This window comes from Melanerpes formicivorus, unplaced genomic scaffold (genome assembly GCF_026170545.1).
Source record: "Melanerpes formicivorus ecotype bairdi unplaced genomic scaffold, bMelFor1.0.p_v2 SCAF_19, whole genome shotgun sequence".
In the NCBI taxonomy this organism is placed as follows: Eukaryota; Metazoa; Chordata; class Aves; order Piciformes; family Picidae; genus Melanerpes; species Melanerpes formicivorus.
The window spans coordinates 14,003,807-14,030,030 of NW_027142371.1; the positions used below are offsets into that span (position 1 = coordinate 14,003,807).

The window sequence follows — 26,224 nt, forward strand, 5'->3', positions numbered from 1 at the left end:
GACAGCAGGGCCGGGGCAGGGGGCAGGGGCTGCATGCAGTGGCAGCAGGGCCGGGGCAGTGACAGCAGGGCAGGGGGCAGTGACAGCAGGGCCGGGGCAGGGGGCAGGGGCTGCATGCAGTGGCAGCAGGGCCGGGGCAGTGACAGCAGGGCAGGGGCAGTGACAGCAGGGCCGGGGCAGGGGGCAGGGGCTGCATGCAGTGACAGCAGGGCAGGGGCAGTGACAGCAGGGCAGGGGCAGTGACAGCAGGGCAGGGGCAGGGGCAGCAGGGCAGTGACAGCAGGGCAGGGGCAGGGGCAGCAGGGCAGGGGCAGTGACAGCAGGGCCGGGGCAGTGACAGCAGGGCCGGGGCAGGGGCAGTGACAGCAGGGCCGGGGCAGTGACAGCAGGGCCGGGGCAGTGACAGCAGGGCCGGGGCAGTGACAGCAGGGCCGGGGCAGTGACAGCAGGGCCGGGGCAGGGGCAGTGACAGCAGGGCCGGGGCAGTGACAGCAGGGCCGGGGCAGTGACAGCAGGGCCGGGGCAGTGACAGCAGGGCCGGGGCAGTGACAGCAGGGCAGGGGCAGTGACAGCAGGGCAGGGGCAGGGGCAGTGACGGCAGGGGCAGGGGCAGTGACAGCAGGGCAGGGGCAGTGACAGCAGGGCAGGGGCAGTGACAGCAGGGCAGGGGCAGTGACAGCAGGGCAGGGGCAGTGACAGCAGGGCAGTGACAGCAGGGGCAGTGACAGCAGGGCAGGGGCAGGGGCAGTGACGGCAGGGGCAGGGGCAGTGACAGCAGGGCAGGGGCAGTGACAGCAGGGCAGGGGCAGTGACAGCAGGGCAGTGACAGCAGGGGCAGTGACAGCAGGGCCGGGGCAGTGACAGCAGGGCAGGGGCAGTGACAGCAGGGCAGGGGCAGGGACAGCAGGGCCGGGGCAGTGACAGCAGGGCAGGGGCAGTGACAGCAGGGCAGGGGCAGTGACAGCAGGGCAGGGGCAGTGACAGCAGGGCAGGGGCAGGGGCAGTGATAGCAGGGCAGGGGCAGTGACAGCAGGGCAGGGGCAGGGGGCAGGGGCTGCATGCAGTGACAGCAGGGCAGGGGCAGTGACAGCAGGGCCGGGGCAGTGACAGCAGGGCCGGGGCAGTGACAGCAGGGCAGGGGCAGTGACAGCAGGGCAGGGGCTGCATGCAGTGACAGCAGGGCAGGGGCAGTGACAGCAGGGCCGGGGCGGGCGCCGTTCCCCTGTGCTCTGCCGCGCTCCACTCCGGGGCCCTCCGGCTGTGCTCTGGTGTCCTGCAGGTGTTCAAACGGCACAACCCCGGCACAGCAGAGGAGCAGGAGATGATGGAGAACCTCTTTGACTCCCTTTGCTCCTGCCTGATGCTCAGCTCCAACCGGGATCGCTTCCTGAAGGGCGAGGGGCTGCAGCTGATGAACCTGATGCTGAGGTACCAGAGAACTCTGCTGCTCTGCCTGCCTGCTCCTCAGCTCCCCTCGTGTCCTCTGGGCAGCCCTGGCTTGCTGTGCAGGTCTGCCTGGCTGGCCTCTCTTTCCCCACCCCACCCCCTGTGAGCTGGACCCTCTCAGACGCCTGAGCTCCACTCTGCCTTGAGCTTTGCCTCCTGAGAGCCAAGGTTACTGCAGCAGCTGCTTGGGAAGTGCCAGTGCAGGGCTGTGTGGCAGAGGGAAGAGTGCTCAAGGTCCTCTCAGGCTTTCAGAGACCCCTGTGAGGATGTCTCTGGGGAAGGTGATTTTCCTTCTGAGGTTGTAGCCAGGTGGGGGTTGGGCTCTCCTCCCAGGCAAGCAGCACCAGAACAAGAGGACACAGCCTCAAGCTGTGCCAGGGCAAGTTGAGGCTGGAGGTGAGGAGAAAGTTCTTCCCAGAGGAGGTGTTCAGGAGGGGACTGGATGTGGCCCTTGGAGCCATGGTTTGGTTGTCAGGAGGTGCTGGGTGGCAGCTTGGGCTTGATGCTCTCTGAGGTCCTTCCCAGCCTGGCTGATTCTGTGCTCCCCAGCTCCCTGCTGGGCATCCCCTGAGGCCCTGTGGCTGTTGGCATGGAAATGCCCTCTGTGGAGTGGGCATCCAGGAGCACTGCTGCTGGGCTTTGTCAGATGGGGACTCTCCAGGGCTCCTCTGCTCCCTCCTCACATCCTGCCTGGCTCTACAGGCACAGTGCTGGCACAGTGCTGGCACAGTGCTGGGCACAGTGGGGCTCTGGCTGGCTCCCTGGTGCCAGGCTCTGTGTGGTGCCCGGCTGGGGCTGTGCAGCAGCAGGGGCTGTGCAGCAGCAGGGAGCTGGGTAAGCAGGCAGGGATTAGTCAGAGGGCTTCCTGGAGGCTAAGGGAAGCAAAGCTCCAGAACTAAGAGGCAGGAGGAAGCCTCCCTCTGCCTGCAGCACTGATCAGCCTGGCAGAGCTGATGCCTGGAGTTGTGCCAGGGGGTGGCACTCAGCTGCTTGCTTTTCGAGCAGCTTTGCCCCACTTTGGGGCTCTGCTCTTCACTGCTGCCTGTGCCAGCAGCCCAGCTGGTACATGATGACAAAGAGGAAGAGCTCTTGGTCTCCCTGCTGCAGTTGTGACAGGGTTAGGAGGGACAGAGCTTGACCCCAGAGGCAGCAGTGGCAGCACCTGATGGAAGGAGCTGCCTGAAGCTCCTGAGGAGCCCAACTTGCTCTGCAGTGTGAGCAGGGCTGGGAAAGTGACACAGCTGGGCAGGGAGAGTCAACTTCTTGCTCCTAGGGATGTCTTCAGGCCAGAGGGGGAGGTGTGGAGCTGGGGCTTTCACTGCTGCTTGCTGTTTCTCCTCTTGAGGAGCTGTCAGCTGCTCTCCAGAGTGTCTCACACTGCTGCTCCCTTCCTTCCTCCACTCCATTTCCCCTTCTTCTGCCTTGGTCTTCACACTGCTGAGAGTGAAGGTTCAGATTCTGGCAGGGGTGACCCTGTGGAGCCTGAAGCAGGTGAGAGCAGTGATGCTCAGGATCCCTTTGAAGCTGCTTCTGTGCTTGTGCCTGGCTGGGTCAGAGCCTGCACTGTCCTCAGCAGGCTCTTGCAGCTCCTCCTGGGGGCTGTAAGCTGCTCCTGGGGGGTGTGACACAGCTGGCTCTGTCACTGAGGGACTTCAGCTGGACCCTCAGAGCTGCAGGGAAGTGCTTCTGAGCTCTGCTGTCTCTTGGCAGCTCCTGCAAACCACCTTGCTGGGCTCTAAGCTTTGCTGCTTTGTCAGCAGTAAGGGAAGGAGGAACACTGGAGCCAGGAGCTCTGGGGGAGGGACTGGAGGTGGGGAAGGTGACAGCACTGGGGTGTGGTGGTGAAGGTGGGGAATGGGTGCTGGGGGGAGGTGTCTGCCTGCCTGGGGGGAGAGGCTTTGGGCCTGCTGAGCTGCTGCTGGGGGGTTGGTACTTGGCATAGCAGATCATGGTGTGGTTGAAGGGAGAAAGCTCTGCTGGGCTGAGCAGGTGGTGAGGAAACCAAAGCTCTGCTGGGCTTAGCAGGTGGTGAGGCAACCAGAGCAGCACAGTGTCAGAGCTGGCCCTGGCAGCCTGGGGGGGGCTTTGCCTGTGGGCTTTTCCCCTGCCAGGCTGTGCAGAGGATGCTCAGAGGGGGCTGGGGGCTGTCCAGAAGATGCTAAATTGAGTCTGGAGAAGATAATGCTCCCAGGAGACCTCATTGTGGCCTTCCAGGATCTGCAGGGGGCTCCAAGAAAGCTGGGGAGGGACTTCTGAGGGTGTCAGGGAGGGATAGGACTGGGGGGGTGGAGTAGAACTAGAAATGGGGAGATTGAGATTGGCTGTGAGGAAGAAGTTGCTCCCCAGGAGGGTGGTGAGAGCCTGGCACAGGCTGCCCAGGGAGGTGGTGGAAGCCTCCTGCCTGGAGGTGTTTGCAGCTAGGCTGGATGTGGCTGTGAGCAACCTGCTGTGGTGTGAGGTGTCCCTGCCCATGGCAGGGGGTTGGGACTGGCTGAGCCTTGAGCTCCCTTCCAGCCCTGCCAGCTCTCTGATTCTAAAGGGGCTGTGGGGGGATGTCCAGGAGATGCTGAGTGCCTTCTGCTGACCCCCAGCTCTTGCTGAGAGCTCCCCTGGTGTGCAGGGAGCTCTGGCAGTGGCTCAGTGGCTCTGCCAGCTCTGCCTGGCTGAGCCCAGGCTGCTGTGGCAGGCAGGGAGGGAGCTGGGCTGGAGAGCTGCAGGGGAGTGACTCTGCTGCATCTCCCTGAGCCATCCCTGCCAGAGCCCAGGGGACAGAAGTGCTGCTCAGAGGTGATTGACCACCTTGCCCACAGCCAGGCAGGAGATTTCTCTCTCTGCTGTTGCCCTTGGCTGCAGGAGGGGGTGGGGCAGGGCTGTGTTATTGTTTGGGCTGGCTTTGAGGCAGTTAATCATTGTGCCGTGGCCCTGTGCAGATGGAAGGACAGGGAAGCAAAGGTGGAAGTGTATTGACATGGTGTGAGATAGATAAGCTGTGGGAGGATGAAGATATCAGCCTGGAATCTCCCCTGGCTGTCTCAGAGGACAGCACTTGATGTCTGCTGCTGCCCAATACATCTGGCCAAGCTCCTCTGGCAGGGCTGCAGAGGAGGGAAGAGGCTCTCAGCTGAGTGCTTGACATGCTGGGGGGATGGCTGCAGGCAGGCAGTGAGCTCAGGGTGCTGCAGGCAGTGAGCTCAGGGTGCTGCAGGCAGTGAGCTCAGGGTGCTGCAGGCAGTGAGCTCAGGGTGCTGCAGGCAGTGAGCTCAGGGTGCTGCAGGCAGTGAGCTCAGGGTGCTGCAGGCAGTGAGCTCAGGGTGCTGCAGGCAGTGAGCTCAGGGTGCTGCAGGCAGTGAGCTCAGGGTGCTGCAGGCAGTGAGCTCAGGGTGCTGCAGGCAGTGAGCTCAGGGTGCTGCAGGCAGTGAGCTCAGGGTGCTGCAGGCAGTGAGCTCAGGGTGCTGCAGGCAGTGAGCTCAGGGTGCTGCAGGCAGTGAGCTCAGGGTGCTGGGGGATGGCTGCAGGCAGTGAGCTCAGGGTGCTGGGGGATGGCTGCAGGCAGTGAGCTCAGGGTGCTGGGGGATGGCTGCAGGCAGTGAGCTCAGGGTGCTGGGGGATGGCTGCAGGCAGTGAGCTCAGGGTGCTGGGGGATGGCTGCAGGCAGGCAGTGAGCTCAGGGTGCTGGGGGATGGCTGCAGGCAGTGAGCTCAGGGTGCTGGGGGATGGCTGCAGGCAGGCAGTGAGCTCAGGGTGCTGGGGGATGGCTGCAGGCAGGCAGTGAGCTCAGGGTGCTGGGGGATGGCTGCAGGCAGGCAGTGAGCTCAGGGTGCTGGGGGATGGCTGCAGGCAGGCAGTGAGCTCAGGGCTGCTGCCTGCAGGGCTCTGCTGCTGCTGTTTTGTGGGGAGGAGAATGGACCTGGAGCTGATGGAGAGGGCCCAGAGGAGGCTATGAAAGTGCTGCAGAAGCTCTGCTGCAAGGCCAGGCTGAGGGAGCTGGGGGTGTGCAGCCTGGAGGAGAGAAGGCTCCAGGCAGACCTCAGAGCAGCCTCCCAGGACCTGCAGGGACAGCACCAGGGGCAGTGGTTTGAAATGAGAGCAGAGCAGATTGAGCTTGGAGGTGAGGAACAAGTTGTGCCCCAGGAGGCTGCTGGAACCCTGCAGCAGGTTGCCCAGGGAGGGAGCTGAGGCCCCAGGGCTGGAGCTGTGCAAGGTGAGGCTGGAGAAGGCTGTGAGCAAGCTGCTGCAGGGGAGGATGTCCCTGCTGAGGGCAGGGGGTTGGGCTGGGTGGCCTTTGGGAGCTCCCTTCCAGCCCAACCCATTCTGGGGTTATTAAAGTCCTTCTGTTTCCTTCTCCTGCTGTTCCTCATCACCCCCTGGCAGCTCAGAGTGCCTCTTCCTTCATCTCCTGCTTAATTAGCTGGAACCATTTCAGGCAGCACTTCCCCAGGAATTCACAGGATCCCAGAATGGGTTGGGGCTGGAGGGGACCTCCAAAGGGCACCCAGTGCAGCCCCCTGCCCTCAGCAGGGACATCCTCCCCTGGGGCAGCCTGCTCACAGCCTTGGTGAGCCTTTGTTGTTCTTCTACTTTTGCTTCTGGTTTGGGCAGGCAGAGGCTGTGCTGGGCCCAGCTGGGAAGGCCAGGTGATGCCTGCACCTCCCAGAGCTGGCAGGGCTGGAAGGGAGCTCAAGGCTCAGCCAGCTCCAAGCCCCTGCCATGGCCAGGGACACCTCACACTGCAGCAGGCTGCTCACAGCCACCTCCAGCCTGGCTGCAAACACCTCCAGGGCTGAGGCTTCCACCACCTCCCTGGGCAGCCTGTGCCAGGCTCTCACCACCCTCCTGGGGAGGAATTCCTCTTCTTTTGGAGATGAGAAATGCTCCCAGAGGCCTCTGAGCTGCAAGGGCAATGCAGAGGAGGAAGCAGGGGGCAGGCAGCAGGGTGGTGGTGCAGAGCCTGTGAGGTCAGTGCCTGCCAGGGACACTCCTGGGGCCCTGGGTCTGGGTTAGTGGCCAGCTCCAGGCTCCCCTCAGTGAGCAGAGATGAGACTGAGATAAACTGCCTGCCCTCCAGCTGGATAAATATTTCAAAGGAAATCAACTGCAGACAGCCCAGGCAGGCAGCTATTGATCTCTGAGAGCCTGAACTTCAACCCAATGAATATTCCAGAGATCAGCTCTGGGCAACCTCCTTAAATGCTGATCAATATGCAATTAGTGCCCCTGGAAGCATCCCTCACCCTGCCTGCCTGCAGAGCTGCTTCATCCTGAGCTCAGTGTGGAGGGGAAGCTTGGGAGCCTCCCTCCTGCCCTGCTCCTCTCTCCTCTCCTGGGGGGAGCTCTGCTCTGCCCTGGCCTGGCTCCTGGGTGCCTTCAACAGCTGCTTCCTGCCCCTTGGAAGCAGCCACAGCTGTGCTTGGGCACCTCAGGCTAGGGCTCCACTTATGGGATCCCAGAATGGGCTGGGTTGGAAGGGACCTCCCCAGCCCCCCCAGTGCAACCCAGCAGGGACATCCTCCCCTGCAGCAGCCTGCTCACAGCCTTCTCCAGCCTCACCTTGAGTGTCCCCAAGGATGAGACCTCAGCTCCCTCTCTGGGCAACCTTCCAGCAGCCTCCTGGGGCAGAACTTGTTCCTCACCTCCAGCCTCAGTCTGCACTTGGGCTGGAAGGTGGTGTGGGGCTTGTGAAGGTGGCCAAGCCCCAGGGGATGTCCTCCTGGGCTGGCCTGGTCTCTGGGGCTGCTTGGGAGGCTCTGGTTCTGCAGCTGAAGTTGGCTCCTGCAGACCTTTCCCTGCTCTGCTGGGCCTGGGGGTTGTCCTCTGGCTGCTTTCCCCAGTGCCCATTTCCCAAGGCCTTGGCAGGTTCCCCCTGGCTGAACCCCACATCCCTCCTGCTGCTCTCAGAGCTCCAGGACCTTTCTGGAGGCCCTTTTCAGCCCATTCCTGGGTGTGAGCTGCCAGCATTCTGCTCTGGCTTTGGAGCCAGAGCAGCCCAGGGGCTGTCTGCAGCCTTCCAGACCTGATCTGTGGAGCTGAGGTTTTCCTGCTCAGGGCTGACCCTCAGGCCCTGCCCCTTTCATTAGCTGAATTAAGCAAGGCCTTTGACACCCTCCCCCACAGCAAGCCCCTGGCCTGGATGGGAGCTGGAGGCTGAGCCCAGAGAGTGGTGGTGAATGGTGCCACAGCCAGCTGGCAGCCAGGCACCAGGGGTGTGCCCCAGGGAGCAGTCCTGGGCCCCAGCCTGGTCAATATCTTCATTGATGATCTGGATGAGGGCATTGAGTCCATCAGCAGTAAGTTTGCAGCTGGGGCAGGAGTTGATCTGCTGGAGGGCAGAGAGGCTCTGCAGAGGGACCTGGCCAGGCTGGGCAGATGGGCAGAGGCCAAGGGCAGGAGATTGAACACATCCAAGTGCCAGGTGCTGCACATTGGCCACAACAACCCCAGGCAGTGCTACAGGCTGGGGTCAGAGTGGCTGAGAGCAGCCAGGCAGAGAGGGACCTGGGGGTGCTGGTTGATGGCAGGCTGAACATGAGCCTGCAGTGTGCCCAGGCAGTCAGGAGGGCCAATGGCATCCTGGCCTGCAGCAGGAAGAGTGTGGCCAGCAGGAGCAGGGAGGTCATTCTGCCCCTGGACACTGCACTGGTTAGGCCACACCTGCAGTCCTGTGTCCAGTTCTGGGCTCCTCAGGTTAGGAGAGAGGTTGAGCTGCTGGAAGGTGTCCAGAGAAGGGCAACAAAGCTGGGGAGGGGTCTGGGGCACAGCCCTGTGAGGAGAGGCTGAGGGAGCTGGGGCTGCTTAGCCTGGAGGAGACTCAGGGATGACCTTGTTGCTGTCTACAACTCCCTGAAGGGAGGTTGTAGCCAGGCAGAGGTTGGTCTCTTCTCCCAGGCAGCCAGCACCAGAACAAGAGGACACAGTCTCAAGCTGTGCCAGGGGAGGTTTAGGCTGGAGGTGAGGAGGAAGTTCTTCATAGAAAGAGAGATTGGCCATTGGAATGTGCTGCCCAGGGAGGTGGTGGAGTCACCATCACTGGAGGTGCTCAGGAGGAGACTTGCTGGGGTGCTTGGTGCCAGGGGTTAGTTGATTAGGTGGTGTTGGATTGGATGATAGGTTGGACACAATGATCTTGAAGGTCTCTTCCAACCTGTTCTGGTTCTGTTCCATTCCATTCCATTCCATCAGTGGAGCTGCTGCTGGGTCCAGACCCCCCTCTCTTTCCTTTTCCCTTGCCATTGCTTGCCCCTTGCACCCAGCCCCACTCCCTCTTCCTTGCTGCTTTAGTGCTGAGGTGGTGAGGAAAGCTCTTCCCCCCCAGCCCAGCACTGAGGCAATGAAAGCAGAACAATAAAAGGCAGAAAATGAAATCAAAAGAGAATAAAACTAAATAAAGGCCATTAAAAAAGAAATAGCCAAGAGCCACTTCCCAGCCAGGGCTCTGGAGGAGAGCATTTGTTGATGGCATTTGGGGGGAGCTCCTGCAAGGAAATCTTGCTTGGGAGCTTGTGCTCTTGGCACTGCTGCTGGTGGTGCTGTGTTCATAGAAGCCTGGAATGGGTTGGGGTTGGAAGGGACCTCCAAAGGCCACCCAGCCCAACCCCCCTGCCCTCAGCAGGGACATCCTGCCCTGCAGCAGCTTGCTCACAGCCTTCTCCAGCCTCACCTTGCACAGCTCCAGCCCTGGGGCCTCAGCTCCCTCCCTGGGCAACCTGCTGCAGGGTTCCAGCAGCCTCCTGGGGCACAACTTGTTCCTCACCTCCAAGCTCAATCTGCTCTGCTCTCATTTCAAACCACTGCCCCTGGTGCTGTCCCTGCAGGCCTTTGGGAGCAGTCCCTCTGCAGCCTTCCTGCAGCCCCCTGCAGGTGCTGGGAGGCTGCTCTGAGGTCTGCCTGGAGCCTTCTCTCCTCCAGGCTGCACACCCCCAGCTCCCTCAGCCTGGCCTTGCAGCAGAGCTGCTGCAGCATTTTCATGGCCTCCTCTGCACCCTCTCCCTCAGCTCCAGGTCCTTCCTGTGCTGAGTGCCCCAGAGCTGGCCCCAGCCCTGCAGGTGAGGCCTGAGCAGAGCAGAGGGGCAGGATCCCTCTCTCCACCTCTGGCCACTCTGCTTTGGGTGCAGCCCAGGCTGCCCTTGGCCTTCTGTGCTGCAAGCTCCCACTGCTGGCTCCTGCCCAGCTTCTCCTCCAGCAGCACCAAGCTCCCAGCCTGAGGAAGCTCTGGGCAGCTGCACAGAGCTGTGCATTCTCAGCTCAGCTTTGGTTGAGAGCAGCAAACTCTTCCTGAGGGTCACAAAGGAAAGGCTGTGAGGAGCTGGAGCTGCCTCTGCTGTGTCTGTCTGCATGCTCACACCTCCTGCCAGAGCTGGGGGAGCCACATCTCGCCTCCCCATGCAAGGGAGCAGCTCCCTGACACATCCCCCAGGGCCTTCCTGTGCTGAGGGCTCCAGGGCTGGCCCCAGCCCTGCAGGTGAGGTCTGAGCAGGGCAGAGGGGCAGGATCTCTCTCTCCACCTCTGCCCACACTGCCTGCTGAAGGCTGCTGCCCTGTCCCTCTCCATGCTGCCCCTTCACAGCAACATCCTCCCAGGCCCCTGGGGGCCCTCAGGACCTTACCCTGCCTCTGGCTCTCCCCAGGGAGAAGAAGATCTCCCGCAGCAGTGCCCTGAAGGTTCTGGACCATGCCATGATTGGCCCTGAGGGCACAGACAACTGCCACAAGTTCGTGGACATTCTTGGCCTCAGAACCATCTTCCCTCTCTTCATGAAGTCACCCAAGAAGATAAAGAAAGTTGGGACAACTGAGAAAGAGCATGAAGGTAGGTGAGCTCCCAGGGCTGCTCCTGCAGGGGGGAGGGAATGGCACAGGGAATGGCACATCCAGGAGGGAGGGAATGGCACAGGGAATGGCACAGGGAATGGCACATCCAGGAGGGAGGGAATGGCAGAGGGAATGGCACATCCAGGAAGGGAGGGGATGGCACTTCCAGGAAGAGAGGAAATGGCACAGGAAGTGGCACAGGGAATGGCACATCCAGGAAGAGAGGGAATGGCACATCCAGGAGGGAGGGGATGGCACATCCAGGAGGGAGGAAATGGCACAGGGAATGGCACATCCAGGAAGGGAGGGGATGGCACAGGAAGTGGCAGAGGGAATGGCACATCCAGGAGGGAGGAAGTGGCAGAGGGACTGGCACATCCAGTGGCAGAGGGACTGGCACATCCCCACTCCTTCAGGGCTCCTGTGCAGCCCCCCAGGGCCCTGGCTGCCCAGCTGTTGGTGCTGCCAGCCTTGCCCTGCTGGCTGGGTGCCTGCTGCTGCCTGTGTTTGATGTGCTGCTGAGGAGTCCCTCCCCACTCCTGCAGGCTCTGTGGTTTGAAGCTGGGACTCTTTGATGCAGAACTCTTTTGAACAGAGTAATGAGGCAGCTACAAATGTCACCTCAGAAGCAGTGTGCTCATGGCTCCAGGCACTGGAGTGTGACTGGATGAGCATCAGGCACTGCAGGGATCAGCTGCCTGCTTTTGAACTGGGTGGATTCCTCCTGTTTCTGGGGTTTTGGTGGTGGTTGTTGTTGTTGTGGTTGTTCCTCCTCTCTCCCAGAGAACTGCTGCCACAGAAACCTGCTGGGGAGTGAGGCTGCAGCAGCTTGTGCTCAGCTGCCTCTGGGGTCAGTCCCTCCTGCTTCAGGCTGTGTTCCCTGCTCCATTCTGTGGGTCATGGGGTGACAGAAGCCCAGAATGGGTTGGGTTGGAAGGGAGCTCCCAAAGGCCACCCAGCCCAACCCCCTGCCCTCAGCAGGGACATCCTCCCCTGCAGCAGCTTGCTCACAGCCTTCTCCAGCCTCACCTTGCACAGCTCCAGCCCTGGGGCCTCAGCTCCCTCTCTGGGCAACCTGCTGCAGTGTTCCAGCAGCCTCCTGGGGCACAACTTGCTCCTCACCTCCAAGCTCAATCTGCTCTGCTCTCATTTCAAACCACTGCCCCTGGTGCTGTCCCTGCAGGCCTTTGGGAGCAGTCCCTCTGCAGCCTTCCTGCAGCCCCCTGCAGGTCCTGGGAGGCTGCTCTGAGGTCTGCCTGGAGCCTTCTCTCCTCCAGGCTGCACACCCCCAGCTCCCTCAGCCTGGCCTTGCAGCAGAGCTTCTGCAGCATTTTCATGGCCTCCTCTGGGCTCTCTCCATCAGCTCCAGGTCCTTCCTGTGCTGAGGGCTCCAGAGCTGGCCCCAGCCCTGCAGGTGAGGCCTGAGCAGAGCAGAGGGGCAGGATCCCTCTCTCCACCTCTGGCCACACTTTGGGTGCAGCCCAGGCTGCCCTTGCTGCATGCCAGGGGTCGTGGAGCCAGAGCTGTGCAGGGAAGCTGTTGTCCCCAGCTCTGGAGCTTGGCTGAGCAGCTCCAGCTGCTGACTGACTGTGGCTGAGAGGAAATGTTGCCTGCTGCAGGGGTGCTGCAGGTTCTGTGCCAGCTCATTGGGTTCTGTAAAGGATGAATCTTGCCAGGAGCTGAAGAGGTGTGAGTGGGCCTCAGGCTTGCCTGGTGCCCAGCCCTAACTCCTGCAGCAAACCCAGGGAAGATGGAAGGGAACAGCAGCAAAATAGGAGCTCTGAACCCCAGCCTCCCTGCTTTGGGGGTTCAGGGGGTGTTTGGAACCTCCATTTGCAGTGTGGGACTGGGGAAGGTTAATTCTTAGCTGGAGCTGCTTTGGGCAGAGAGAGGTCTGGGGCTGTGGCTCATGTCTCTGACTTCATTGCTCACTTTGGGCAAGTGAGCTCATCTGTGTCTCCTCTGCTTCATCTGGAGGCTGCAGATGACTTCTGTCTGTGACCTTGGCTGCTGGGAGGAGTGGGAAGCCCAGCCAGGGTCAGGTCCTGGCTGCTGCTGTGACAGGGAAAAGGCAAATCTGCTCCTCTGGAGGGGGAGGAGGGAGAGGTCCATGCAGGCAGCCCTGGAAGCAAAGCTTCACCTTGCTGCTGCTCAGAGGACGTGGAGCTGAGCCCAGGAGTTGGTTCTGGTAAAACAAACTGTGGTGGGAAGTGCAATTCCCTTGGCTGTGCCTCCCTGGGCAGGTGAGGGCCTGAATCCTTAATGCTGGAGCTAATTGAGACGTGGAGCTGGGCTCCCCTGCAGCCTGCCTCAGCCTGCTGCCAGCTGCACAGTGCCCAGGCTCCCCCCAGTGACACCATGGGCACTGCCTGGCCTGCCCAGTGTCCTCTGTGACCCTCCTGGGCACATGGCTCCTCTCTGTCTGTCCCTTCCCCAGCTCTCAGCAAGGAGACTTGCAGCAGGCTTCTCCTGGCTTCTTTTCCTGCACAAACTTCTCCCTGTGCTCAGGCTGCTGACAGACAGCTCCCAGCCAAGCAACTCAGTGACCAAGGAGCTGGCAGAAGCCTCTTGTGCCAGGGGAGCAGTCACAGGGGGGGCAGGGGGGGAGTGGAGCAGCTGTGGGGGGCTGGGCTCCCTCTGAGAGCTGGGGGGCTCCTGGTCACAGCACCAGAGAACTGTTTGGGTTGGAAAAGCCTTCTGAGAGCAGGGAGCCCAGACCTCCCCACAGCACCACCATGGCCTCAGGTGCCAGGGCTGCATGGTGCTGGCCAGGCTGGGGGAGGCTCTGAGCAGCCTGGGCTGCTGGGAGGTGTCCCTGCCCTTGGCAGAGAGGCTGCCAAGACTCCTAGGTTCATGGAATGGGTTGGCTTGGAAGGGACCTCAAAGCTCAGCCAGCTCCAGCCCCCTGCCATGGGCAGGGACACCTCCCAGCAGCACAGCTTGCTCCAGGCCTCAGCCAGGGGGCTGCAGGAGCTTGTGCCCAGCTGCCTCTAGGGTCAGGCCCTCCTGCTTCTGGCGGTGTTCCCAGCCTGGCCTTGGACACCTGCAGGGAGGGGGCAGCCCCAGCCCCCCTGGGCAGCCTGTGCCAGAGTCTCCCCAGCCTCACTGCAAAGAATTTCTTCCTAATCTCCAGTCTCAATCTCCCCTCCTTGAGCTTCCATCCATCCCCCCTCTCCCTAGCACTCCAGGCCTTGTCTAAAGTCCCATTCTGGCTTTCTTGTAGCCCCCTTCAGGTACTGGAAGACTGCTTTTTAAGGTCTCTTCCCACCCCAAACCACTCCATGACTCTCTGAGCTCTTTAGCAGGCTGCCAAGCCTGGAGCCTGGCTCTGGCTGAGCGAGGCAGAGCCCTACTGAAGCTCCAACCAGCTCTGCCAGGAGCTTTGCCTTCCAGGCTTCTGCTCCTCCACTCCTTGGGGGTGTCCCTTTGGCTTGGGGGGGGGGCCCAGCACCAGTGGGGGCTGAGGGGCTGGAGCTGTGGGCAGCTGCAGGGCCTCCTCTCTGGGCAGCTGCTGCTCTGTCCTTGGAGCACAGAACCTCTCCTTCAGGGTCTGCTCACGGTGGGGGAAATGCTGCCCTTGGCTGGGGGTGAGGGGGAGCTTACCAAGGGCTGTTTATTTTCCTGTCTCCAGGGTGATGCTCTGAAGGTGACAGGCTAACAACCCCCCTGGTGGGGGAAGCCCCTTGGTGGGACCTCTGCCAGCTCTTCTTTAGTGCAGGAATCTCTAATCCCAATGAGATTGGAGCAAAAGAACTCCTCTGGAATGTGTTTCCTCTCTGCTTCTGAAGAGCCAGCCCAGGGAAGGGGGCAGTGCTGGTTAGCTGCAGCTTAAACACTGGCAGGGCTGGAGACTGATTGGCCTCCAGGGAGCCTGGGAGCCATCTCAATCCCAGCTGCAGATATTTGTGCTTTATATGCACAGGGGTAATTAGGAGAGAAGAAAGGGAGAAGTTCTGAACCATCTTTATGGATGATCTGAGCCTGAAGACCAGGCTGCTGCTGCTGGCTGGCTGCACACTGCCTGCTCTTGAATTCTGCCTGACTTGGTGCAGATCATTGAGACACTTCTGAGGGCATTAGGTTTGGGAGGAAAAAAATCTCCTCTGAAGCGATTTCCTCTTCCCTGAGGCAGTGAAGCAGCTCCAACCAAACGTTTTGCAGCTGCAAACAGAAACAGAATCAATCCTGGGAGGGGTTGGGGTGGAAGGGAGCTCCCAGAGGCCACCCAGCCCAACCCCCCTGCCCTCAGCAGGGACAACCTCCCCTGCAGCAGCTTGCTCACAGCCTTCTCCAGCCTCACCTCGAATGTCCCCAAGGGTGGGAGCTCAGCTCCCTCCCTGTGGCAGTGTTCCACCAGCCTGCTGCTGCAGAACTTGTTCCTCACATCCCAAATGGTTTAGGGTTCCCCTGTGTCTGTGGGGTCAGAGGGCTTGTGAGGATCCCACCAGCTTGGGCAGCCCTGAAGAGAAGCAGCTGCATGCTGTGGGACCTGTGTCCTGTGGGGCTCTGTGAGGTGGTGGAGTGGCCTTAGCCAGGTCCCACCTTGGGTGCTGCCAGGGAGCTGAGATGCTGCTGCCTTTGGTGGGTGCTGGGGGGCAGATGGACCTTCAGCACAAGAGGAAGTGGCTTCAAGCTGCCCCAGAGAGGGTTTAGGTTGGCCATGAGGAGCAATTCCTTCCCCTTGAGGGTTGTCCAGGCCTGGTTCAGCAGTGGAGGAGTCCCCAAGCCTGGAGGGGTTTCAGAGCCTTGGAGCTGTGGTGCTGAGGGCCATGGGCTGGTGGTGGCCTGGCAGGGCTGGGGCAAGGCTTGGAGCTGATGTCAGTGCTCAGCTGAATCAGAGCACCAGTGGCTGTGTTCTGGGATGTCTCCTGTGGCAGAGCTGAGGCTCAGCTTGTCTCCAGTGACCATGAGGCTCTTGGCAGTGCTTTTCCTGCAGCACCACTTAGGTGTTGGATGTTAACCTGAGGTTCTTGAAGAGCCTCAGTGAGCTGAAGCAGGAGAAAACACAAAGTCTGGGGAATGAGCCTGGAGTGAAGGGATCCTGACTGGTGTGAGGGGCTGGACCTTCTCCTGCTCTTGCCTTTGCAGTCCAGTTTTGCTCCCTTGGAGGCTCTAATGAGCTCTAAAAGGCTTCCTGTCCAATTCATCTTCATTTGAACACCTTCTCCTGGCTCAGCTGTCACTTTTGCTTAGGAATGCTTCATTTGGCAGCCTGAGAATTAGTTCAGCCAACATCCAGATGAGAATTCCTGCTGCTGGGCTTTTGCCTCTTCCCCTCTAGCAGTCAAGGATCTTCTTCTGGAGGTGCTCAGCTCTGCATCCTTCAGAGACCAGCAGCAGCAGCAGCCCCCATGGCCAGGTCAGCACAATCTGAGTCCTTGAACTCTTACTGCAGGGCAGCAACCTCAGGGTGACCATTCCTGCTCCCTGGGCAGGGAGAAGGGGAAGGGCAGCCCCAGGGCACTGGGCTGATGAAGAGCTGTCACTGCCTGACCCCAGCAGGACATGGTTGCCTTTGGTGCCTTCTGAAGGGAACACCTGGGAGGGCAGCAGCCTGTTTGATCACAGCTTCACTCTGCCACCTTGGTTTGTTGCCCTCCCCCAAGCCTCTGGAATGTGGCAGGGAGCAGGGATATGGAAGAGCCACGGGGCTGGGCCCAGAGCTGCATTTCCCTCAGCTCAGGTTCCTGTGCTGCATCACAGGAGGGAACCTCCTCAGCCCAGGCAGAGGGCTTGGTGTCCTGCCCAGCTCAGGGCTTGGATTCCAGCTCCCCAGGGGGTTGTGTGGAACTTCTGAACCTTCCCATGCCCCAGGCTCACAGGATGGTAGGGGTTGGAAGGGACCTCTGGAGATCTTCCAGTCCAATTCCCCTGCCAGAGCAGGAGCATAGAATTCAGCATAGGAATACATCCAGACAGGGCTGAAAAGTCTCTGGAGAAGGAGACTCCACAACCTCTCTGGGCAGCCTGCTCCAGGGCTCTGGGAGCCTCACAGTGCAGAAGTTCCTCCTCATGTTGAGGTGGAACCTCCTGTGTTGGAGTTTCCATCCATTGCCCCTTGTCCTGTCACAGGGAGCAAGTGAGCAGAGCCTGTCCCCTCCCTCCAGACCCCCAGTCCTCAGCTACTGATAGACATTGATCAGATCCCCCTCAGTCTTCTCTTTTCCAGACTAAACACCCCCAGGGCTCTCAGCTTCTCCTCACCAGCAGTGCTCCAGTCCCTTCAGCATCCTCATGGCCTCTCTTGGACTCTCTCCAGCAGCTCCCTGTCCCTCCTGAACTGGGGAGCCCAGAGCTGGATGCAATATTCCAGGTGAGGTCTCACCAAGGCAGAGTAGAATCACAGAGCTGTCAGGGCTGGAAGGGAGCTCAAGGCTCAGCCAGTTCCAACCCCCCTGCCATGGGCAGGGACACCTCACACCACAGCAGGTTGCTCACAGCCACCTCCAGCCTGGCTGCAAACACCTCCAGGCATGAGGCTTCCACCACCTCCCTGGGCAGCCTGTGCCAGGCTCTCACCACCCCCCTGGGAAACAACTTCTTCCTCACAGCCAATCTCAATCTCCCCACTTCTAGTTCTGCTCCATCCCCCCAGTCCTATCCCTCCCTGACACCCTCAGAAGTCCCTCCCCAGCTTTCCTGCAGCCCCCTGCAGATCCTGGAAGGCCACAATGAGGTCTCCTCATAGCCTCCTCCTCTCCAGCCTGCACAACCCCAACTCCCTCAGGCTGTGCTCACAGCAGAGCAGCTCCAGCCCTCTGCTCCTCCTCCTGGCCCTGCTCTGGACACCTTCCAGCACCTCCAGACCTTTCCTGTAGTAGAGGCTCCAGCACTGGCCCCAGAGCTCCAGCTGTGGTCTCAGCAGAGCAGGGCAGAGGGGCAGAATCCCCTCCCTGGCCCTGCTGGCCACACTTCCGCTGCAGCCCAGGCTGTGATTGGTGGGGGAGGGAGAACCAGTTGTGGGTTTTGTTGGGGGGGAGACATGAAACACATCAGGGCAGAGTCCTTTCAGCAAGCTGCTGTAAACCAGGTGGAGCTCAGAATCTGGCTGTCAAATATTCCTTTTGAATGCTTTGGAGCAGGCAGCTAAACATTCCCTGGGTTTTTTCCTGCAGTGATCTATTGAAAGCATAACCTCCTCCTCAAAAAGCCTGTGTCAGCTCCTTCAGACTTCTCAGGACTTTTTCAACAGTTTATTGATAAAGCAGATAAATCCCTGTGCCTGAGCAGCAGAGGGAGAGGGGAGGGGGGGGGTGGGAAAGAAAAGGCAGAAGTGAGGGCTGGAATACATTGCCTGAGAGAGGAGCACCGGGGTGGTGGTGGTGGTGGAGCAGGGGGGAGGGAGGGAGAGAAGCAGCCAATGAAGATCTATCAGCAGGGGGAATATTGCTGCTCAAACACTGTGTCAACACTTGGGAGAAGGGGAAGGTTTGGGAGGGAGGGGGGGACAAAACATGGTGTGAAATCCAGGCTTGCAGGGCTGCAAGCCAGCTGCTGGCTTGGGGTTGAAGACAGGAAAGGCTTCGTCTCCTCCTCCTCCTTTTTCTCCACCTCGATAGGCTCTTGCAAGGGCTTCTTGGAGGCTTCTTCTCCTTTTTTCCTTCTCTTTTTTTCTTTTACAACCTTTTTTTTTTCCCCCTTTTTAATGCAGCCACTTAATTTGGTGTTGCTTTCCTGTGGCCTGCCTGCCTGCGTGCAGCGGGGAGCTGCCACGAGCCCCCGAGCCATCCTTCACCCCCCGCGCCGGGCTGACAGAGCCTGCCCGCCCGATAAACCTGTTATCTGCCTGCTCCTCCTGCCAGCAGCTCTCCCAATCTCCTTGCTCCGTGAAAAATTGACACCACCTCGGGCAGAAATCTGTTTTCTGAGGCAGCCACATTTATAAGGAGCTAATGAAATGGGCTCGGTGCGTGCAGCCGCTCCGCCTGCCGCCCGGCCCCACCACCGGCCCTGGGGAGGGCGGCCACGGGGAGAGGGAGCCGGGGGGGGGACGGCACAAAGCCACCAACAGCTTGACTTCCCCTTCCCACAGACACCTGAGCTGGCAGGGGGAGTGCAGGAGCTCCCTGCAAGCACCCTGCTCCTGCTTGTGCTTCTCAGCCCGGTGCAGCGGGTTCCTGCTCGCCCTGGCTCCGGGCTGGGCGCTGCTGTGGGGTGCAGGTTGGATGGCACAGGGGTGAGGAGCCCTTTCCCCTGCAGGGTGGGTGGCACAGGGGTGAGGAGCCCTTTCCTCTGCAGGGTGGATGGCACAGGGGTGAGGAGCCCTTTCCTCTGCAGGGTGGATGGCACAGGGGTGAGGAGCCCTTTCCTCTGCAGAGTGGATGGCAGAGGGGTGAGGAGCCCTTTCCCCTGCAGGGTGGATGGCACAGGGGTGAGGAGCCCTTTCCCCTGCAGGGTGGATGGCACAGGGGTGAGGAGCCCTTTCCCCTGCAGGTTGGATGGCACAGGGGTGAGGAGCCCTTTCCTCTGCAGGGTGGATGGCACAGGGGTGAGGAGCCCTTTCCTCTGCAGGTTGGATGGCACAGGGGTGAGGAGCCCTTTCCTCTGCAGGGTGGATGCAGAGGGGTGAGGAGCCCTTTCCCCTGCAGGTTGCCTTCTCCTCTCTGGACAGCACAGATCTTAGACCTGTCAGGGTGGTTGTTCTACTTTTGCTTCTGTCTTGGACAGGGAGAGGCTGTGTTGGGCTCCTCTGGGAAGGCCAGGTGATGCCTGCACCTCACAGAGCTGTCAGGGCTGGAAGGGAGCTCAAGGCTCAGCCAGTTCCAACCCGCTGCCATGGGCAGGGACACCTCACACCACAGCAGGTTGCTCACAGCCACCTCCAGCCTGGCTGCAAACACCTCCAGGCAGGAGGCTTCCACCACCTCCCTGGGCAGCCTGTGCCAGGCTCTCACCACCCTCCTGGGGAAGAACTTCTTCCTCACAGCCAATCTCAATCTCCCCACTTCTAGTTCTGCTCCATCCCCCCCAGTCCTATTCCTCCCTGACACCCTGGAATAAACCCTTGATGCCCCTTCTCTGCCCACCACTGAGGGGCAGGAACAGCTTGTGGCTGTTAGCTGTCCTGTCTGAATCAGCAAGAGCACAGTGAGGACACCTTGGAGAAGCTGCAGCTCTGGATGGATTGATGCACCTCAGCCACGAGGTCTGTGCCAGTGCAGGGCTGAGGGCAGGCAGCAGCAGCACCACGTGGGCTGGCACAGGAGGGAAGCTCCTGCTGCTCTGTGCCTTTCTGCTGGGTTTTGTGGCCCCATGTTAAAGCCATGCCCTCTCTGATGCTGCCAGCAGCGTTTCTGGGCTTGGCATCTGTTCTGCAAAGGGTTTTCAGCCCCTGGGGCACCAGGGGTGCAGAATGGTGGCCCTGTGGCCACCCCACTTCCCATTCCCAGGGAGAGGAGGCTGGACACTTCCCCAGGTTCCTTGCCCTGGCTCCCAGAGGTGGGTTGGTTCCTGCCCCCTGAAATCTGTTCATGGGCAAAAGGAGAAGGAGCCAGAGCATGAGAGTGGCAGCTTGAGAGCCTGGCTTGGAGTGTTTGAAGCCCACTGGGGTCTTATACACAGCAGAGAGGATCCAGCAAGAGGAGCACTTGCTTTGGCACTCCACTGAAGGCTGGCACAGCCAGAGAGCAGTGGGGAGAGAAGTGTCAGCCCCCCTGCATGGAGAGCTGCAGCTGCTCTGTGGCTCCCAGGGAGCTGAGGGCTCTGCTCTGAGGCGCTGCCAGGATCTGGGGCTCTGTGTGGTGGTGTCTGGGCTGTGCTGGGAGGGGAGCTCAGGAGGAGGTTCTGGCAGCAGCCTGCCTGCTTTGGTGGGCACCCATGCTCCTGCAGAAGTCCTCAGAGCTCAGTCCTGCTCCTCAGGAGGACAGCAGCGTTCCTGTGGGGTCAGGGAGCTCGGCTGAGTCACCTGTCAGAGGGAGGCTGTGGCTGGGCACTGCCTGGGTGGCTCTCATGTGCCCAGCGTTGACTTTCCACTTGGCTCCAGGTGTTGTGCTGTGGAATGTGGCCCTCAGTGCAGCTGAGGAGCTGCAGGAGACCTCTTTGTGGTCCCTGCTGGTTTGTTAGGGCACAGTTGTGTTCCCCCCACCCTGGGATCTCTGTCAGACGAAGTGTCTGGCTGAGGGTTTCCCTCTGGCTAATTCCAGCTCAGTCCCTGCAGGAGCTGGGCCCTGGCACAGTTGCTCCTGGCTCAGGCTCTCCTCTCTCAGCAACTGTCCCCTCTGTGCTGACCAAAAGGACATCAGAGGGACAGTGCAGGCTTTGGCCAGGAGCCCTCTCGGCCCCAGGGGAGGAGGCAGCAGGAGGTGCCTCCAGCTGGGGTGGAGGGGCCAAGAGGAGCAGCCTGTGCTGCTGGGCAGCTGTGCCAGGCTGGGGGGGGGGGGCAAATTGGGGCAGCTGTGCCAGGCTGGGGAGGGGGGCAAACTGGGACAGGTGTGCCAAGCTGGGGGGGGGGGGACACAAACTGGGGCAGCTGTGCCAGGTTGGAGGGAGAAACTGGGGCAGCTGTGCCAGGCTGGAGGGGGCAAACTGGGGCAGCTGTGCCAGGCTGGGGGGGGCAAACTGGGGCAGCTGTTCCAAGCTAGGGGGGGACAAACTGGGGCAGCTGTGCCAGGCTGAGGGGGGCAAACTGGGGCAGCTGTGCCAGGCTGTGAGGGGCAAACTGGGGCAGCTGTGCCAGGCTGGGGGGGACAAACTGGGGCAGCTGTGCCAGGCTGGGGGGGAGCAAACCGGAGCAGGGTTCAGGCTTTGTGCGAAGTGCTTTTGTCAGGTGGCTGAGGAGGAGCAGGGTTGGTGTGGCAGAGCCAGAGGAGCTCTCGCCGGCCGGGCCGGGCCGGGCCGAGCCGAGGGGAGCTGTCAGGGCTGCTGCCGGCGCCGCTCGCCGCCGCTCATCCTCCTCTCGGCAGCGCTGGGGAGCAGCCAGGCCGCTGCTTATCGCCAGCCGCACGCAGGAGCGCCGGGAGCAAATTTAATGGCATGTTACAGAGAAAATAAGCTCCTGTTCCCCCCAGCTCAGCGTGCAATTTCCATTTTGTATCTCCAGAACATGTCTGTTCCATCCTGGCCTCCCTCCTGCGAAACCTGAGAGGGCAGCAGAGGACACGGCTGCTGAATAAATTCACCGAGAACGACAGCGAGAAGGTGAGCGGAGCGCCGGCCCCTGCCCGCCGGCTGCCTGCGGGGGCTCCCTGCCCCCGGCTCCCCGCGGGGGCTCCCTGCCCCCGGCTCCCCTCCTCACTGCTCTTGGGAGCACAGACTGGGGGCCTGGGAAGGCTTTCGGTGCTTGGCCCTCCCTGCACAGAGTCACAGAGCTGTCAGGGTTGGAAGGGAGCTCAAGGACCATGCGGTCGGTTGCTGCTCCCCGCGGCTCTGGGCTGGGCGCTGCTGTGGGGAGGCAGGTTGGATGGCACAGGGGTGAGGAGACCTTTCCTCTGCAGGCTGCCTTCTCCTCTGCCTCCTTTCCTCTGAAATCATGGAATTAGAGTTGTCAGGGTTGGAAAGGAGCTCAAGGCTCAGCCAGTCCCAACCCCCTGCCATGGCCAGGGACACCTCACACCACAGCAGGTTGCTCACAGCCACCTCCAGCCTGGCTGCAAACACCTCCAGGCAGGAGGCTTCCACCACCTCCCTGGGCAGCCTGTGCCAGGTTCTCACCACCCTCCTGGGGAACAACTTCTTCCTCACAGCCAATCTGAATCTCCCTACTTCTAGTTCTGCTCCATCCCCCCCAGTCCTGTCCCTCCCTGACACCTTAAGCAGTCCCTCCCCAGCTTTCCTGTAGCCCTCTTCAGATCATGGAAGGTCCCAATTAGGTCTCCTGGGAGCCTTCTCTTCTCCAGCCTGCACAACCCCAACTCCCTCAGTCTGTCCTCCTAGGAGAGGTGCTCCAGCCCCCTGCTCATCCTCCTGGCACCCCAGCTGCTTCCTGGAGCCTCCTGCACGTGGCAGCAGCCAGCCCTGGGCTGTGTCTCTGCTGAGCGCCTCCCGCGGGGTTGCTTCGGGCTGGCTCTGCGGGAGCAGGGCGCTCTGGGAGTACCAGTTCCTCCAGTGGAGCTCTTCTGTAGAGGGCTGAGGAGCTGCTCCAGCAGGCATTTACCAGTGCCCATCCTCTCCAGAATGTGTCACTTCGGTGGTGTTGACTCTGGGAAGTTCTTTCCCAAATATTGACACGGTGCTGGGGAATGCAAACAGCTGGGGAGCAGCCTCTGCAAACCACTAATCCAAGGGATTTGCAAATCCCCCCACTGGGGAAATGCCACTTCCTTGGCATTCCTCACTGCTGTGTTTGAAGGGGGGGGTTTGCTTTCATGCCCTGCTGTAGCAGTTGCAAGTTTTACTGGGCAGGCTCTCAGCTGCCTGCTGCAGCTCGGAGGGGAGCGGGAGAGCCGTGCCAGAGGCACCGAGCGTGGCCTTGGCTGTGCACAGAAAGGACAGAAAGGGATGGGGGGGTGCGGGGGGGGGAACCAGGGAGCTGCAGGAGCATGGCACAGGAGAGAGGGCAAGCTGGGCACGTGGGTCAGCCTGCTGCCTCCTAGCTGGAGCTGCCAAGGGCAGTTTGGGATGTGGGCTCACAGCCCAGTGCCTGCAGTCCCAGCGTGCTCGCCCCGCTCGCGCCACCCTGGGACAGGCTCCGGCCCGTGAGGCTGTGGAGGCTGCAGCTGGGAGGAGAGCAAAGCAGCATGAGGGATGCAAGGGGACTGCATTGCTCTGTTCCCTTGCTGAGGTGTCTCCCTTCTGCCCTTGCAGGTCGATAGGCTGATGGAGCTGTATTTTAAGTACCTTGACGCGATGCAGGCAGCTGATAAGAAGATTGATGGCGAGAAGCACGTAGGTACTGCTGGGGGCTGGCCAGCTCCTGTCTCTGGCACCTCTCACAGGCCTGGCACCTTGCACAGCACTTCTGGCTCAGCAGGTCACTCTGCTGAGCATCATACCTCTGCCCCTACCCCTTCATTCTTGTTGCCCCACTCCCCAGCTTGCAGGGAAGTGCTCCTTGCAGCGAGTGCTCCTGGCCTTGCCTTGGAGGGAGGTTTTGAGCAGGGCCTAGCTCTGAGCTTCAGCTGGCCCCCATGGCTCCTTGGCTGCAGCCTGGCTTGCTTTGGCAGGTGGAGGCTGAGTGGAGTGCAGAGGGGCAATGACATGATGATGGGGAGGTCTCTTGCCCTGCTCTGCAGAGCCCTGCTCGCTGCGAGAGCCTCTCCATTCGGACCAGTGAGAGGAGGCTGCAGCCAAAGGCTCCTGAGCCAGCCGCCAGTCTGAGTGCCACAAGCCCTGCTGCCACACCAAGCTTCTTGCAGCTGAAGCTGGAGCAGACTTTTAGGAGGAGAGGAGCTGCAGGAGGCAGGAAGCAGCTTGCAGAGCTGCTAGGGAGCTTGGCTGGCTGCCTGCAGCTGATGGGTGTCAGCCTGAGCAGGGCGTGAGGCTGAGCGCTGCCGATGGCCCCGAGCGCCGCGGGGGCTGCAGCCCCCTGCCAGGCACAGGAACAGCTGCCTGCCCGCTGCCAGGGCCTTCCTCTGGGCACAGGGACTAGTGCTGAGGGCATCAGAGCTCAGCAGTGCTGCTGCAGCTTCACAAGTGGATGCTGGCCTGGAGCAAACCAACCTCCAGCCCTTCCTGCTCCCTCTCTGCTCCCTTTGTCCCCAGGACAGAGCGAGAAATGATTTCTGCCTCACAGTTCAGTGCTGGGCTGTGGGGCTGGGAACTCAAGCCCCAGTGGATTGTCCTGGCTCAGCTCCTGTGGTGTAGGGGCAGCTGCTCTGGAGCCTGAAAGGCTGAGTGCAGAGCTGCTCTGTGTGTCTTCACCCAAAGAGATCCTGGTGCTAGCACCTGAGGCAAGCAGCCAGCACAGAGCAGGGGTGAAGGGGATGTGAAGAACTTGGTGTAGAAGCTCTTTGCTTAGTAGAATTTAACCCCTTCATGTTCAGTGATGCACAAGAGAAGAGGAGCTGCAGAGCCTCAGCTGCTTCTCCTGTGTCCAGCAAGTCAGTGGCTGGAGGAAGTGGAGCTGAGTTCTGCAGTCCTGGCAGAGCTCAGCAGGATGTGGCAGGACCAGCTCACAGGAGCAGGGTGGTGGGCACCAGCTGTGTGAAACCAGATGTGGAGGCTCACTCCCAGCATGGCACAGCCCCAGAATTCATGGCCTCCTCTGGACCCTCTCCAGCAGCTCTTGTGCTGGGAGGGCCCAGAACTGGAGGCAGTGCTGCAGGTGGGGTCTCATGAGAGCAGAGCAGAGGGGCAGAACTTGGTGGTGCTCCAATTGAAACCCAGGAGTGAAGTCCACAGAGCCTTTGTCCCCAGCACCCAGTGCCCATCTTAGCCCCTTCCTCAGAGGCTTTATTTAATGAGACCTAGGAAGCATCTTGCCCCACTCTCCAATCCTTTAATCCTGGTAGGAAATGCTGCAGCATCCTTTGGCTTTTCCTTGCCTCTGACAGGGGGTGGGGGTGAGAGGTGGGGAGCAGGAACCTTCCTGGTCTCTGAGAGTGGCAGGAAGAGGCAGGAGGTGGTTTCAGGTATTTATAGTTGCACAGCAAATTGTGCTCAGCAGGTTGGTTGGGTGAAATGTTCTCAGCAGACACTTGGTGCTGTAATGACTTACAAATCACATGCTAATTGTGTACAGGTAAGGCATCCCAGCCTTGGAGGGGGGGAGCTGGAGCTCTGAGTGTGGCAGCAGTGGCCACAGAGCTGGAGAGCTGCCCCTGGAGTTGGCCTCAGCTGGGTTTAGAGAGACCAAAGTGCCTGGACCTGTCCTTAGGGCAGGGCAGAGGGCAGAGGGACAAACCCTGTCCCCGCTCTAGAGTGTGGCTGGGTTGGCCCTGCTGCCCCTCAGGCTTTCCTGGGGTGAGCTCTGAACTTTGTTGCTGAGTCTGGTGGCTCTGTAGGTGTCAGAGCTGCCCTCAGGTGGATGCCCTTTCCTGGTGGTGAGGCTGAGCTCAGGCTCAGCAGGAGCTGCTGTTCCCTTTCTCCTGCCTCAGAAGCCATCCTGGGCTTCGTAGCCACCGGGGTGAGCTTTGCAGCTCCTGCAGGCTGCTGGCTCAGCTCACAAATTCAAGTTGTTTCTGCTTGTAAGGCAGAAATGAGGAAAGCTCTGCCCACAGCAGAGGCCTCTGATGGTTTCTTGTGTGGCTCTGAGAGCTTTGTGGTCACCTTGGTGTGACCTGGATGCCTGCCAGCCCGGTGACCTGACCAGGGCTCAGTCCTGACTCTGCTGGGTTTCAAGGAGCATGGTGGTGACTCTGAGAGACCATGAGGTCTGCAGCCCCTGCATGTGGAAGAGGCTCCTGGGGGGGTGGATGGCCAGGCTCCTGGGGGGTGGATGGCACAGCTCCTGGGGGGGTGGGTGGCACAGCTCCTGGGGGGTGGGTGGCACAGCTCCTGGGGGGTGGCTGTGAGCTGGAAGCAGCTGGTCCTGGGCACTCCTTCTTGCAGCAGTCTGACTTCCCCCAGGGCTTCTGCTTGCTCCTCTCCTGTTGGAGGTGTGGGTTGCTGTCCCCTCTGTGACCTTTTTGAGCAGGAGCTTAGTGGTGCCCTTGAGCTCTCTGCCTGTGGTCTGAAAGCAGCTCCTGGGCATGGCTGCTGCCCAGCAGCAGAGGCAGGAGGTGGTAAGGAGGAGCCAAGCCGTGGAGCTCGTGGTGCTGTGGCTGTTTGGAGCCTTCTTGTCCCTGATGGCCTGGAGGCCTCCCTCTAAAGCCAGGGTGCTGGAGGTGATGTGTGCCCATGCCTTCTGCTCTGCCCAGCTGTGCTGTGTGCTGGGGAAGGGGGGTGGCTGGTGGGGCAGGAGGGAGCAGGAGGTGGAGGATCCTTTGTGCAGAGCAGATGTGATCTGTGCACAGCAGTGGCAGAGCCTCTGTCTGCAGGCTTCCAGGCTCTAGCTGACACCTCCAGGCCTGTCAGTCCTGCCTCATTAGTGTGGGAGAAGCTCATTTTAGCTTCAGAGAAGCCCATCTTAGTGCTGTCTTCTCCCATCAGTGAGGGG

The 26,224-nt window shown here is 60.8% G+C and overlaps 1 protein-coding gene across 2 annotated transcripts in view; it reads left to right on the forward strand.

Moving 5' to 3' along the window:
• CTNNBL1 (catenin beta like 1) overlaps positions 1-26,224 on the forward strand; it is a 62,707-nt gene that overhangs the window by 28,220 nt on the left and 8,263 nt on the right. Inside the window, exons 10-13 of one of the 2 annotated variants that reach the window (XM_068150179.1) lie at positions 1,280-1,428; positions 10,068-10,249; positions 21,290-21,387; positions 22,993-23,077. In XM_068150179.1, coding sequence (XP_068006280.1) covers positions 1,280-1,428; positions 10,068-10,249; positions 21,290-21,387; positions 22,993-23,077 — 514 coding nt within the window. The remainder of the gene's footprint in view (positions 1-1,279; positions 1,429-10,067; positions 10,250-21,289; positions 21,388-22,992; positions 23,078-26,224) is intronic. The other variant, XM_068150178.1, reaches the window with a different exon arrangement.